At 43.9% G+C, this 15509-nt stretch overlaps 1 protein-coding gene across 6 annotated transcripts in view; it reads right to left on the bottom strand.

Annotated features, from left to right (window-relative positions):
- Pag1 (phosphoprotein membrane anchor with glycosphingolipid microdomains 1) overlaps positions 1-15509 on the bottom strand; it is a 142060-nt gene that overhangs the window by 17568 nt on the left and 108983 nt on the right. For 4 of the 6 annotated variants that reach the window (XR_006857013.2, XM_046468218.2, XM_046468219.2 and 1 more), the window contains 3 exons: positions 5414-5635; positions 3803-3854; positions 486-582 (listed from right to left, as the gene is read on the bottom strand). Coding sequence is in view for 5 of the 6 variants with exons in the window: in XM_046468218.2 (XP_046324174.1) it covers positions 486-582; positions 3803-3854; positions 5414-5538 (274 nt within the window). In the remaining variant the exon portion in view is untranslated. The remainder of the gene's footprint in view (positions 1-485; positions 583-3802; positions 3855-5413; positions 5636-15509) is intronic. The other 2 variants (XM_046468222.2, XM_058570707.1) reach the window with 1 other exon arrangement.

Genomic DNA, 15509 nt, shown 5'->3' with positions numbered 1-15509 from the left:
TTAAAGAGTAACATTTCAGGGTTAGGGTGATGAGTTGGTGCCTACACCCATCTTAGAGCGATATCTGGCACATAGAAGACAATTAGTAGATATTAGATACTGTTAATCCAAGTGAGATTATTTGCTAATGCTTGCAGAAATAATAAAAGAGCAAGACTGCATTCCCTAATTTCTGACCTGCAATTTTTGAGACCTAGTACTTTCGTAGGTGATGGGGCCTGTGTGGGAAGGTGTTTTTCTCCCCCCAATACCAGGGATTGGATCTAGGGGTGCTTAACTACTGACATACATTCCTAGTCCTTTTTTTTTGTATTTTATTTAGAGACAGGGTCTCACTAAGTTTGCTTAGGGCCTTGCTAAGTTGCTGAGACTGGCTTTGAACTTGTGATCCTCCTGCCTCAGCCTTCTGAGCCTCTAGGATTACAGACATGCACCCATGTCTGTCATATGTGCCCAGCTAAAGCTTGAGTATCTGTAGAACTTACTGTCACCGTTGGTGAGTGCCCCATTCTGTTCACTGCTAGCAAGAGCATCTGTGGTCAGGCTAGTCGCTGAATGGCTGAACATCTCCTTATCCGAAGGCTGCAAAAAAACAAATGTATCCACATTGCTAAGAATATGGACTGCACAGCAGAGAACATTCCCACCTTTTTCTAAGACTCAGAACATCAAAAGCAAAAAACAGAATTGTCTACTTAGATTTAAATGAAGTAAAATCAAATCAAACCGAGCATTCAGTTAACAGTCATATTATAGGGCTCACTAGTGGGGATACAGACAGTGCTAACACAGAATGCTTCCACCACTATGAAAGGGTCTACTTGACAATGTGGTTCCAGAGTCACAGGGGCACTGGGAATCTTCGGAGGCCACTGGCAGAGCTCCCTACATGATGATCTATAAATGGCCTACACCTAGGTTGTGACATCTCAGCCCCCTTAGCTCAAGGCAGGGAGGGGATCAGAAGTCCTGGGGCTGGTCAGCACTGACTCCAGCAGGGAGTAGCCTCATCCTCATATCACAGGTGCTGTAAAATGCTATTCTTTCAGGTGCGCCATGCTATGAAAAACAGCACGAAGCTTCATCCTCTGTCATCTGATGAGAACAGACTTAGATCTGGTCAAACACAGAAAATGCCATTGATTTCTGAGTCTATTTCAGAACCAGCCAAGCCTCTGGCTTCAAGGTTCAGAAAAGCAATCATGTGCTAAAAAAAATAGCTTTTTAAACCTTTCCTATTCTCACAAACCAACATAGGACACTTGGAGAGAAGGACAAAAAATTGACAGTTTTCCGCTGGGCTAGTATCTGTAGCTACTTCCTGGGACGACATGCCAGGCTGAGGTATTGCCAAGGGAAGGCAGAAACAAGTCGGTTCTTGGTGCACTTCTTTACATACCCAACTGGGCTGGACAGCAGCCTGACTCAGGATCTGCCCCCCGCCCCCCATCCTTTTCGTTTTTTTCATGGCCTGTGTGACCCAAGAGGTAACCTCAGGCTCCAGGATCCCACATGCAAAGTTCTAATGTGAAAAGCTGGAATCAAATAATAATAGACAGCAAATAGCCCAGGCCTAAGTTTCCAGGCAGTCTTCTGTTTCAGTTCAATGCTGCTTACATCTGCTGCCATACGAGATGGCCACTGTGTTGGGTTGTCAGGGACTTGAGATACAGATGCTAATGATCCAGAAATGATGACCTGACAGGGCAGGAGTGGGTGGGAGAGGAAGACTTCCAAGTGGACCCATAACTACATCATCCATCACAGCTGAAGTTCTATAATCCACTTCTAATCTTATCCTTCTAAGAGTTATGGGATCTGCAAGTTGTATGTGTACGATTTGATCTGGGAGCTGAGCTCTTAAAGCCAGGCTACTTAGATTTAAATGAAGTGAAATCACTGTGAGTCTGATCCCTGTGTGTGTGTGTGTGTGTGTGTGTGTGTGCGTGTATGCGGGCGCATGGTGCGCAAGTGTCAGCACATGCTCCTGTGTGTGCACACTTGCTCTCAGACACACATAGTCATATAGGAGGTGCTAAGAGGGGCCAGTAGCTAAGAAGATGGTGTATGAGGAGGAAAATGCAGAGGGCCAGATTTTCCTTTATTCAGTTTCCTCTCTCCTCCTATTTCACCCAAGGCTGCTGTGGAACAGCAGGAACTGAAGGTCTAGAACTCTTGCTTGCTGCCCATCAATTCCCAGAATTTGCCCTTCTCACCAGCTCCTAGGTGATGCTGCTGCTACTGGTGACCAGGCCACACTTGAGAACCCCTGTCCTAGAAGAAATGAGGACAGAAGTGGAAGCTCTTCCCCCAGTCCCACTTCAGCCCCACTTGGCTCTGAAGAGGGTGAGGGGTGAAGAAAGATGGGGCCCAGGCTGTGTGTATGGGAGAAACCACAGCAGCAGGCCCCCTCCATCCCTCCACCCTTCTCTCTGGGACAATCACTGGGATGGAACAGAGATACCGGGAACAGATGAAAAGTAGGGACATCGTGGATATGTGACCCAGAAAAAGGGTCAAGGGAGGATCAGTGCTGAGGGCCAGGAGAGGTGTGTTGGGCAAGGTTTGGGAAGGTAAGGAAGACCTTGGAGCCCCCCTTAGAGGAACCCAGAACCTTGGCTACTTCCTGACTGCTTGGGCCACAGGAATCCTGAGAATCCAGTCAGGCAGCCTGGGCTGGGGGTGCCTCCTGTGTGTGCTCTGAATATGTCTGCCAGCTGGGAGTCTGACCCAGGTCTCACATTAAGTATTTGGTTCATCCATACTTCCCTTTATGGACCCTCTTCCCCCAACCATCTTGAAAAACAACGTCCAGAACAGGAAGTGACATTAAAAAAAAAAAAAAAACACTGTCAAAGGACATGGCAAGATTAGGACAATCTCAGGTTCCTCCTCTCCAGGTGGATCCCTGAGACTCTCAGAACCCATCAGAACCCAGGAGAGGCTGGGGACTGGCAGAATGCAGCAAGGCCCCGCTATCCCTTAGGTCTCTGGGCCCTAGGCCAGGGTGAGCTTAATGATTAGCTGTTATGGGTTGTTGAACTGTGTCCCCCAATTCATGTCAAAGTCCTAACCCCCAGTACCTCAGAATATGACCATTTTGGGAACACAGTGCAGATGACACTGGTTAAGATGAGGTTACGCAAGGATAGGCTAGACCCTAGTCCAATATGTCTGGTGCCTTTATAAAAAGGGAAAACTTGGACTCAGACAGACATGCAGAGAGGGAAGATGATATGAAAGAGGAAAAACGCCATGTGGAGATGAAGGAAGTTTGCACTGATGCCCCTACAAACCAAAGACCGCCAGGAAACCACCAGAAGCGAGGAGAGAATTCTAGAATAGGCCTGACCTCAGAAGGAACGAACCCTGCCAACACCTTGATTTTTGGACTTTTGGCCTCCAGAACCGAGAGACAGTAAGTGTGTTACCTAAGCTACCAGTTTGTCCTTATGATAGCCCTAGCAGACTAATAACACCGGCTGGAGCCTGGCAGAGGCAAAACAGAAACATCCCCGCGGCAGATTGGAGCCACCTAAGGATCTTTCTGGCAGTAGCACAATCACATCTATTTCAGAAACTCTCCCCACAAACCTGGCGAAGGCACAGGCCTCGGGCCATGGCGAACATGCACCTACAGAAGGAGGGTACAGTGCAGGCAGTCATAGCTAACTCCTGCTTAGTTCTGCCCCTCAGTTCCATTCAGGTCATCAGTAAGTGAGATAGGTGGAAAGGTGGCTGCTGTTTTAAAGTGCACAACACACACACACACACACACACACACACGGAGGCTTACACTCACCACGTTCATCAGGTTCTCATGGTCTCCACTGTGTAGTCTTGGCTTCTTTTCTCTGAAATGGAAAAATAAAATGTTGCTTGAATGCCAAAAGTGCTCCTTGAAACCAAACCCACACTACCTTTTCCTCTCCTAATTCCTACCAACTTTAAGAGCCCTATTTATTTTGTTAAGAGAATGCTGGCCAGTCACTGAAGCTCTCTGTAGGAGTCAGGGATAGGAGGAGGCCCCACCATAGCAAGGGTCTGCTCCCTTCTCATAAGCATTCTTTCTCCAGGAGTAGAGAACACACATTCACAACGAGAGGACCAAGGTTGGGTCCAGCGTGGAAACTGTTTACACCTGGAACACTGGCATGAGTTATGCCATTTTTGTCTATAGAAAAATGTAGAAGGTTATCTTATCTCACAAAGTCTGTGAAGTCACACACTGCAATGGAACAGAGAAAGCAAAGAAAATACAAATTTTGGCACACCAGGAAGGGTACATGCTCTCAGGATGAGTCATTTGTACTTCGAGTCTATGGAAAAGTCTGTCGAATAAAAATAGAACTGTTTTCACCCAGGACAGTCTAAAGAAAGCTGCCAGTTGTAAAGAGGAAACCCATCCCAGTAGGGGAAAGAGAGCCACTTAGTGGTGGAGTGAGTAATTGCAGCAGCTGCCCTCTCAAACCTAGGAGAGCCAGTACCCAGTCACCTCTATTTCTTCATCTTTCTGGCTGGATAACCAGTCCTCAGCCATGGAAGCCCAGGTCCAAGATGGGTAGGGATTAGAAGGCTATGTGGGGTCAGAAAGTCTGGCTTTTCCCCTCCTGACAGATTTTAGCATAGGACATCATATCAGGCTTTTAAGCGACACTAGTCAAGTTTCTTCTGAGGTTGAGAAAACAGACATGACCAGGGCCAGACAAGCTGGTCCTCACCGGCTCCCAGCAGCATGGCTTGCATGCATTGTAACTATTTCTGAATGTCTGGAGAAGTCACTCCTGGTGAGAAAGAATTTTACTTCTCTCTGAGCAAAGATCTCTTTTTATTGGGGGGAGGGCATTGACATTTTGTATGAGAGGAGAGAGACAGGAGTATAATTCTAAAAAAAAAAAAATTAAATGGTGCTAATGAGTATTCCACATAAAATCTCTCTCTCTTCTAGGAAAACTAATCTGCTTCTTCAGAGCTTGAAGATCTACCGCACACATTTTAAATAATAAGCTCCCTCTCCAAAGCCATGTGAGAGCAAAACTCCTTAGTAATTTCCAAATAGTGGTTAAAAAGATGCATAGTGTGCTTGGATTTCAAAATGTCCACAGCTGGAAAAAGACAATAAAATATTGACAAGAATGTGCTCAAAAGAACAGCAAGAATTTTATTAAAAGAAGTTTAAAATGTAAGAGGAGCTCTTTGCATTTCTTCCCAGCATAATCAATATGGATTTTCATCCAATTAATATAGAATATTCTTGGAACCCTTTGCAGCAGAGAGAGGTAAGCGGATTTTAACATATGAGTGTGAATGCCTTTACAGTGAGATTCCATTTATAAGAGGCTTTTTAGTGTAAAGATTCTTCTGGGTCCAGGGAATAGGTTGAGATTTCAGTTAGATACATGTTGGCTCTCACCTGTCACAACTTGAGCATAGGAAGACCAGGAAGGTGATGAGGAAGAACGTGGCAACAGCTGCCAAACTTCCGCAGAGAATGATCTGCATCTGTCCGCCGCTCAGGACACTTCCTTCGGGTCCCATGGTGGGAAAAGGACCTGGCACAGCTGATGGAATGAGTCAATTCTTCAAAGGTGGCCACATGGGGGGCAGAGGGCCGTGGTGTCTTCCTGCAAAGAAACTGATGTGCTTGGAAATTACTTCTCATGAGAAGTGCCAGAACCTTGCATGGATTGAGCATTCCAAGTTCTCAAACCCCAAACTTGAAATGCTCCAGAATCTGAAACTCTCTGAGTGGAAGCATGACTCCAACCTCGCATGATGGGTCGCAGTCAAAATATGGGTGCACTAAAAATATGTCTAAAGTTACCTTCAAGTTATGTGCATATGGTGAATATGAAACATTAAATACATTTCATGTTTAGATTTAGGTCCCTTTTCCAAGATATCTCAAAATATTCCAAGGTCTGAAAAAATTCCAAATCCGAATCGCTTCTGATCCCAAGAATTTGGGGTAAGAGAATTCCAACCTGTAGTCAGGTTCCTGCCAGAAGCAAGAACTCATAGCACAGCCAGGGAGGTGCATGCAGGAAGCAGATGCACTCTGAAACCTGACCTAACCATGCCTGGGGTAGCCTCTGTTTTCCTCATGTAAACATGTAAAATGGGAAAGTAGCTGTGACTAGCACAGTGTGTGAAGAAATAAAAGTTGTATTATCATCACATATTTGGGTGTGGATTCTTAATGTCTTCAAATAAAGATTCCAAGTACTCCCCATTCTATGGCGAATAAATACATGTTGATTTGGATTCACTTTTCCCCCATCAGAACTGCATAAAACAATACATGGCTTTTACAAAAATGCATTCATGACCTACTCCCTACGCCATCCTTTTAGAAGGTTTAAGGCTCATACAACGAACAAAACAGAACCCCTCTCTCCTCACCTGCGTACACAGCTGTCTATTCTGAGCATGTGACTTTATTTTCAGGACTGGCTTCCACTAAGCTGCTGTGAACACCAATAAAAACGCATTTTCAAATGAATGGCTGGAAGTGTGGGCTTGCGACTACATCCCCAGCAGCAAATAAGACCTATTTATAAACAACTACAAATTAAGCAACAGAGCTATACTTAATATGTTTTAGTACCTGGTACTTGCTAGGGACTCTGCTAAATGCTTTCCTCATTTAATTGCTCCCGTCACCCTGTGAAGGAGGAACTGTGAGTCCCTGTTTTATAGACATGGAAGCAGAAACTCAGCAGAGAAGTAACCTACCCCAAGCATCCCTGGAGCTCGAGGGCAAGGAGGTATGAGTCCAGCCATTTGGGCCCCCAAACTTGTGAACTCTACTCCTCCAAGAAGCTCCTGATCACTGGGGGCTACTGTTCCCTGCTCCTGCTACAGTGCTTCTAAATGAGGATGGTCAGATTACTTTCATTCAATATTTTAAGTATTACAGATAATTTACAAATATAGTGGTACATCAGATTAACAATGATCTATTGTCAGGGGGGCTTGGTTCAGGACTATTTGTCAGTTCTAGAATATTCTCACTTACCAAGAACCATCTGGAACTTAATCTCAAGTGTCATGTATAAAGTAAGCAAGTATTTTTGTCCTAGGACAATATTCATAACAGCATTCTTGAGAAAGACTGCCGATGTTTCCATGTTTGTCTGCTTTGGGGAGGGAGTGTAGATATTTGGCCATCTGAGTATCTGTAAGGGCAGCTCTGGGGTGTCTCAGCAGCACACCAGGGTGTGCCCAGAAGAGGGAAAATAAAAGCCATATGACAAAGACAGTTCCATTGGACCAAATTTTCTGCAGGGGAAATATGATCATATTTGTTTGAATATTCCAGGTAGAAGAATAATAAAAAGTGAGGAACTAGGAAATGTTATCTACAGTGTATAGAGAGAATTCTGGGAGATAAAGTGGTGGACTGCTTTTCTCAGCCTGTGAGTCAACATGAATAGCTCCTTCTAATGCTCTATAAGATGTAAATTGGAACTTTCTGTGTAACATAGAACTTCTTTCTTCCTGTGTTTGGCTATGTGTTGTGTTTATAAACACTACAGGCATACAGTAATAAACAGTGAAATTGCTTTTGTATGTTTGTTCCTGAACAGCTGTAACTGAATGAAAATAAACACTTTTCTTATGATTTGTTGATGCAAAGGATAGTTCACTTTAAACTGAGTCTACAAATTAGCACAAAAATAGGTTATTAAAACATATTTTCTCTCATTCCAGACAGAATGGTAACAATCAAGAATACAAGTAACAATAAATGTTGGCGAGGATGTGGGGAAAAGGGTACATCATACATTGCCTGTGGGATTGCAAACTGATGCAACTACTCTGCAAAGTAGTATGGAGATTCCTCAGAAAACTTGGAATGGAACCACCATTTGACCCAGCTATTGCACTCCTCAGTATATATCTAAAGGACTTAAATTAGCACAGTATGGTGACACAACCATATCAATATTTATAGCAGTTTAATTCACAATAGCTCAGCTATAGAATTAACCTAGGTGCCCTTCAACAGATGAATGAATAAAGAAAATGTGGTATATATACACAATGGAAAATTACTAAGTTATAAAAAAGAACGAGTTTATGACTTTTTCCAGTAAATGGATGGATCTAGAGACTATTATGCTAAACGAAATAAGCCAATCCCCCAAAATTAGAGGTTGAAAGTTATCTTTGATATGTGGACACAAACACACAACAAGGGAGTGGGGATGGGTGGGGGAAGAATAGAAGTTCAAAATATTAGGCAAAGGGAAAGAGAAGGAAGAGGGGACAGGAATAGGAAAGACAGTGGAATGAATCTGACATAACTTTCCTATGTACATAATGAATACACCACAGTGAATCTCCACATCATGTACAACCAGAAGACTGGGATCCTAATATCAGAATAAGATGTACTTCATGCTTTTATATATATATATATCTCCAAATACATTCTACTGCCATGCATAACTAAAAATAATTTAAAAAAATAGAAAAATAAGTTAAAAAACAGCTGAAAAAACCAAACATATTCAAGGAAGCCCTAAAATCATGGTGACCTATAAACATATGAAATAACTTTTCGCATACAATCCCAAAGCATAAAACATTTTAGGAAGCACAGACAAAGATCTGTATCTTGCACAGATATTTGTTCCTTCCTTCCTTCCTTCACACAACAGATTCATCGATGCTTATTTATAAAGTGCTAAGTTCTTAGAAAGGAGATGGTGTGTGAATTGCTCAAAGGCAGAGAGGCGCATCCAGCAGGCCTAGCGTGGGGTCTCCGGCCCATTTCTCCATGGCTGTAAGTTTCTATTCTTTCCTCTCCTCTCTCAACAGGAGGAGGCTGATAGAATACAATGAAATATGTGGGATGCCAGACTATTAGGACCTTGTAGGGATTAAGAGGATGAAAAGGGACTATTACAAACTCCCCAATAAAGGTGGGAACTCAGAGAAAATGTGTCTAAATGCCTGGCTTACTTCCCTTCAGTCAGAATTTTCTCCAAATCTGCTGAAAGAAAGAACTTTTTCCTGAAGTTCTTGCCCTGGATAAAAATCTCACAATGAAAAGAGACCTTCTGGTCTAGGTTTCTGATCATGAGAGTTGAATCCCGAGGGACAAGTGCTCCAATGGTATGGGCGGCTTCCGCCTCAGAAGCCTGCTAGTGCCACTCTAGAGGAGGACGAGGGAGCCAGGGAACAGCAGCTGCCACTTATCAGATGCCCTGCGTTGGCCTAGCAGGGTGTGTGTGGAGGGGACTATGCACACCTGGCCTTTCCTCTGCACAGAACTCTAGGTGAGATTATTCCCACTTAGAGATCTGCCATTCTTTTCTCTTGGCCTTTCTGTATTTATTTGCTCCATAATTCTGCTGCCCATGTCTTCTCTGGCTTTCACCTTAATTACTTTTTTGGCGGGGTGGGGTACTGGGGATTGAACCCAGGGGTATTTAACCACTGAGCCACATCCCAGCCAATTTTATTTTTTATTTTGAGACAGGGTTTTACTAAGTTGCTTAGGGCCTACATTGCAGAAGCTGAATTTGAACTTGCATTCCTCCTGCCTCAGCCTCCTGAGCTGCTGGGATTACAGGTGTGCACATGGCACCTGGCTTCATCTTAAACTTTGATGGCTTAGTACAGTCTCTCACCCCTTCCCCATCCATATGTGTAGATCAACTGTCTTCCCCCCGATCTGTGCAGATGACTGTCCCCTCCCAGGTGTGTAGATGTACAGGTGTGACTTTTCTGCTCACCTTCTTGGCAGGGATAAGGACAGAGTCATTTGCAGACCAAATGAGCATATGATCCAGGAGAAGATGTACCATGTCTCTGAAGTTTAAAAAATACTCAGTTGTAAAACAGCATCCATTTCTCAGACCATATGTGTATATATTTGTGATTTATTCAACACAGAACAAAGGAGGGCCATTTATTTTTATTCTACCTAAACTGACACTTATTATGACACCTGAATGCCCCACTAGAATGAGTTGCAGAATGATAATGTAATTGCAGATGTAGTTAATAATTGCCCATGAGATCTTTTTGCTTCAGAATAGACTTAATTATTCACTGTGCTGATTTAAGATCATGGCCAGAGACTGTAACTTAATAGAAACCTATGGGATTGCTGAAAAAGAGGCAGCGGTACTCCCTCTATCTCCAATGTAGATTAACATAGGAACTTGTTCTTTGGTCCTGAAAGGTTAGTGGTTGGGGTTATGGAGCCTTATAGGGACTAGGTAAGAAGAGGGTGTGGTTAATTATTTGGAACTGAAAGCTTGATAATCTCTTATTCTTTTATGTATATTCATTCCATGACTTTGAAGAATTAGGGAAAGCAGATGCTACTTCCAACCACAAGGTGGCAGCATAATTCCAGTCTCAGCCCCCATCAGTAGCTCCTCCTCCAAGGAGAGGGGTTCAATTATTCTTGTCTGTCTCTTATGTTTGGCATTGGAATTGTCTTCATTAGCCTGGACTATCAGCCACCCAAATCAATTACAACAGGAAAGGAAATAAAACCCAGATGAGATTAATGAAAGTTTGCAGACCAAATGACAGCCATTTACTTCTTTAGTCAAACACCCTTAACAGGTAGGTGTTCTGATCACAGCCAAGTCTACAAATAATACTTCAGCAAAGCTGGGATGGTCAGTGAGAACAGCTACAGAGGCAGTACTTTACAGTCCCTTTGAAGCAGGTTTAGGTCAGTAATGACAGTCATTACCACTTTACATCTGTCCAACTCAGCCCATAATTAAGGATGATGGAAACCACCTCCGATGATGACCCCTCACTGATGGATGAAATCAGGAGAGCCAAGTCTCAAACCCCATGGGAATTCCTCCTTCCCAGTCATTATCAGGTGTGGGAACCATGTGGCAAAATACTTCATGAGCTACAAATTAACCAAACAAATTTAACCATCACCAAGGAGCCACATTCTCGGGTAGGTCCCTGTCCTGTGAGTACATTGGTGGATGCACAGATCAAGGCTAAGTATTTAAATTACAGGTAGGTGTCTTTTCAGATTCAAGGGACTGTGCCTGACACAGGCTAGCCAGCTTCAGGGAACTTGGTATGAATGAGAGTAGACCCAGTCTGCTGTGAGGTGAGGAATTGAAACTGGTGCTTATTCTTCCATTCTGATAAGGGTACAAAGTTGCCCTCCCCCACCCCAGAGATTGTAACCAAGATCTTCCCATGTGCTCCTTCACCAAGTCAGGGAAAAGATACATGCAATGAGCCAAAGGTAGTGAAGGAGGACTTTGAGGCAAGGTTTTCTTGTGTAGTTCCCTGAATCATTTAATAATGTCACTGCAGAGCAATATCCTGTCATTTCTTCCTGTAACAACTTGAGAAAAGCACATCAACTGGAAACCTCTCCACCACCAGACCAAAGGAACCCTGGTATCAAGACTTGCTCACAAAAGAAGAGCCAGCCATTTGTCCTAAGAGTGAGTTATGAATCCTTAGAGCCGTCTGTCAGCTCAGCCAAATTGATGTTTTGTACATATAGGACCTATTGATCGACTCAGGAAACAGGAAAGTGAACCTATTTGAAGAGGGGGTATGTGTGGCTGTCTCCTGTCTTAGGGAATACATTAAACTTACGTCATAGAAACAATGTAGCTTACTGTTTATATGTTGTTGTTTTGCATGGTACTGGGATTGAACCCAGGGCCTTGTACATACCAGGCAAGTGCTCTATCACTGAGCCACATCCCCAGCCCTACCTTTTATATAAGAATAGACACTTGGCTTTTGCCTACGGAAAAGCCAAGAGACAAGAGATTCTGATGGGAAATAAAATGACTTCTAGGGTTGCTTTTTATCATGTCATGATTAGGAAGTCAGTTTTCAAGGTTCATTTTTCATGGAGTGGAGAGAAGAGAGAAAGAAACAAGGTGGGTATGGTGGAGGGGGGCGGGGAGGAGAGGGAAAGAGAGGTCCTTGCATAAGTACACATTGCTTTGTACCACGTGCATCCTGATTGGAGCCCTGAGACACTTATTGGGGTGAAGGCCATATGTTCTAAAGACTGGGTGAGGTGGCTTTGTTTTGCACCCACAGTCTTTGTGCGACGTTGCAGAAAGCATGCAGTTTGGACTTCAGGTCCTCTCTCTTCCTGTCTTGTGTGTTTGCGCAGCTGATCTACCTTAAAAGTTCCTTTAGAGTGAGATGTATTGATCTCATTTCCTTCTATATTCCTGCAATCTACATGACCTGGAAAATAGGAGCCAATCAGGGAATTTCTATGAAATACATGTTTCTGCAAGAAAGAATGGTGATTCCTAAGCAGACTCTCAAAAATGCAAATTTAATTTTTAATTTATATGGTAAAGGAGAAGAGGAGTTAAAAAGTAGTCCCAGGGTGTCTTAAGGCCCAACCCTAACTCTTGGATAAACAAAGCCTCCTGCCTGTGTCCCATCACCAAAGCAGTTGAATCTCTTTTAAAAAAATCATTGCAGGAGCTGGGATTGTGGCTCAGAGGTAGAGCGCTCACCTAGCTGGGTGGGACCCGGGTTTGATTCTCAGCACCACATTAAAAAAAAAAAAAAATAAAGGCATTGTCAGGAGCCTGGACCCTGAGTTTCTCCAGGGAAAAGGCAGCTTTACATATTCTCATGCCTCCTTCTCTTGGTTTTCACCTGATGAGGCCCTTCCCGTAGGTTTCAATTTAAATAGTGTTTTTTTTTTTTTGGAGTTTCCTGATGCCTCTCAGCCTCCAAGGAGAGTTGATAAGCATTTCCCTTCCCAACATTACTCAAAGCTGAAATTATGAAGTGATTTAATGTCTCCTGGGCCGCCTAAGCCCTGTGAGGGAGGAGCTTGAAGCAGACGCACATAGGACAGGGCTGTCACCCAAGTGTGCAGCACACAGTAGGCACTTAATAAAAATTTACTGACAAAACAGTTCATAGAAGGAAAAGCTTCCAGGACCAGCTGCCTATTGACCAGGCCTTCAAAGATGGAAAACATGTGAGTGAGAAGCGACAGGGCACAGCAGACACAAAACTTAGCTTGTCAGCCAGCCACCTGGCCAGACAGCTCCTTCCTACACTTAGTCACCTTGCCTTCCCCTTGTCCCTGAAGAGGCCCACTACAAATCAATAGTGACTCGCAAACTTGAAATAAAACACACCAGAAAAGCTAAACTAGTCTGTACTACGACGTGCCAGCCACTTTCACATGCGATCTTTTATTTAATCCTTGTGACCCTGTGATTTTGGTGTTACTGAAACTACTTATGATGAGAAAATGGAAGCTCAAGTTAAGTCTCTGATCTAAGATCACATAGAGACAGCTTTCCTGACTCAGTGTCCCCAGCACTTTCTATATTCTAGGATGTTGGCTGGCTGTGTGTTCTCATCCCCAGGTCATTCCTAACCCCAGGGGCCTAGCTTGTCTGTGACAGCAGAAGACAGGTGAGGACCTGGGAGCCACACCCTTCTTCCTGTCCATCTTTGCTTCCCTCCATCATGACTTGTTTTTGGAGCCAGAGAGAAGAATGTCCTCTCCCAATTGGTTTGGCCACGATGTGATTCCAGCCATGCATCCATCATGGACGGTCCGGTCCTTCCAGGGGATCCAGAGGGCTTTACAGATTTCATCCGGCCATCTACACTGTGATGGATGTGACGTTTACACACAGGCCCATTTCCTGAGACCAGAACTATTTACAGTCATACTTGGGTAAGCATTGCTCTGTACTGTTTTTATTTGGCTTCTGAGGTTCAGTGATTCAGCCATTTCTTTCATAATAATAAAAGACTTAACCAAAAACAAACTTCAGCATCTTTGCTGAGAGAGGTTCAGAAATGTATTCTTGGGCAGAAATGGCTCTCAGTCAAATCCTCCTTGGGGCTCATGATATTTAAAAGATCAGATTCACTTTAACACGTGTTTAGACAAGGTTAATTACAAATGCTCCCCTCTGCCACAACCCTGTTAGCCTTTACAAAGCCCTCACCTTGACCATGCCACCCACTGAGACTCTGTGCATCAGATGGTATGTATTCTGGGAAATACATACTTCTTCAAGACTGGAGAAGTAAACCTTAAAAGCAGATGGCAATCTGGGAGTGGTGGAGCATGCCTGTAATCCCCGTGGTTTGGGAGGCTGAGGCAGGAGGATCACAAGTTCAAAGCCAGCCTCAGCAACTTAGTGAGGCCCTAAGCACCTCAGTGAGACCCTGTCTCTAAATAAAATATAAAAAAGGGCTGGGAATGTGGCTCAGTGGTTAAGTGTCCCTGAGATCAATCCCTGGTGTCAAAAAAAAAAAAAAAAAAAAAAAAAAAAAAAAGCAGATGACAGTTTAAGTCACATAACAGAAGAATGTCCACCACCGAGGTATTCTAACAGAAGCTCACTGATGTTTATCATGCTGTTAGAGGCTCTTCCATGGTAGGAACTGTCAACTTAACGTTCTATCCAGGTGCTGGCAAGAATGTGGATCAACTTATTACCCAAAGTTATCGTTATTTCTAATATTTTTATATTACAAAAGAGACAGACAAAATACTTCTTGACTCCTAAGAAACAAAACCAAATCCTCAGAGCACACCCCTGCAAGCTGTGATCTACATAGGGCTGGGGAAACATGCGAAGAAAGACTAGGTTACTGAAATAAGCCTGAACTTGCATTTGAAAATGTAGGTTCTAAGGGCTCCTCTTCAAGGCTTCCTGCCAGGAGAGGGCAGAGGAAGGCAGATGGCTCAGGGACATGACCCTCCAGCTAGGGCTGGCAGTCTGTTTATAACAATCCCTCTGGGTGATCACAATGGACCCTGAAATTTGAGAAGACTTCTAGAATGGTGCTTCTCAAACTTTAATGGGCCCCTGGATGATCAGGGGGGCCTGCTAAGGTGCAGATTCTGACTGACCCAGGCGGGAGGGGGCTCAGGTTCTGCATTTCTAACTGGCAGCGGGTGCTGTCTGCAGCCTTTAACCTGAAGTTCATCTTCTTTCCAAGCAGGGTGAAGGCTTACACGGCTGGATTCCTGGTGCTGAATCTTGGCCTTCATCTTAAAGTTAGGGGACCCCTGGGGCTGGGATTGTGGCTCAGCAGTAGAGCGCTTGCCTAGCATGGGCAGGCCCCGGGTTCGATCCTTAGTACCACATAAAAATAAAGGCATTGTGTTGTGTCCCTCTACACCTAAAAAATAAATATATTTTTTTAAAAAGTTAGGGGGCCCTAAGGCCACAGCTCCAGGATCCAAAAAGCCTTCTTGATTCCCACAGAGAGCTTAAGTATAAGCAGCTCTCAGTCCAGCGTCTAAGAAAATGGTAGTGAGTGGACACTCCCCGGGCACGGGCAACACAGTCCTGGCTCCTATTCTGTGCTTTCCCACTCCACTGTTGTGTGGCCTGAAACAATTCTAAACCTCCTTGTGACTCAAATCTCCCTTCTGAAGAAAGCAGTCATTTCTAAGGTTTCTTTCAAAATCTCAGCTTCTATCATTTTATAAAAGTGACTAGTAATTCATAGAGTCATAAAACAAAAATCCA

This window comes from Marmota monax, unplaced genomic scaffold (genome assembly GCF_021218885.2).
Source record: "Marmota monax isolate L192 unplaced genomic scaffold, Marmota_monax_Labrador192_F-V1.1 WCK01_AAM20220418_F8-fsc00115, whole genome shotgun sequence".
Classification (NCBI taxonomy): domain Eukaryota; kingdom Metazoa; phylum Chordata; class Mammalia; order Rodentia; family Sciuridae; genus Marmota; species Marmota monax.
This window is presented reverse-complemented; position numbering and strand designations above follow the sequence as displayed.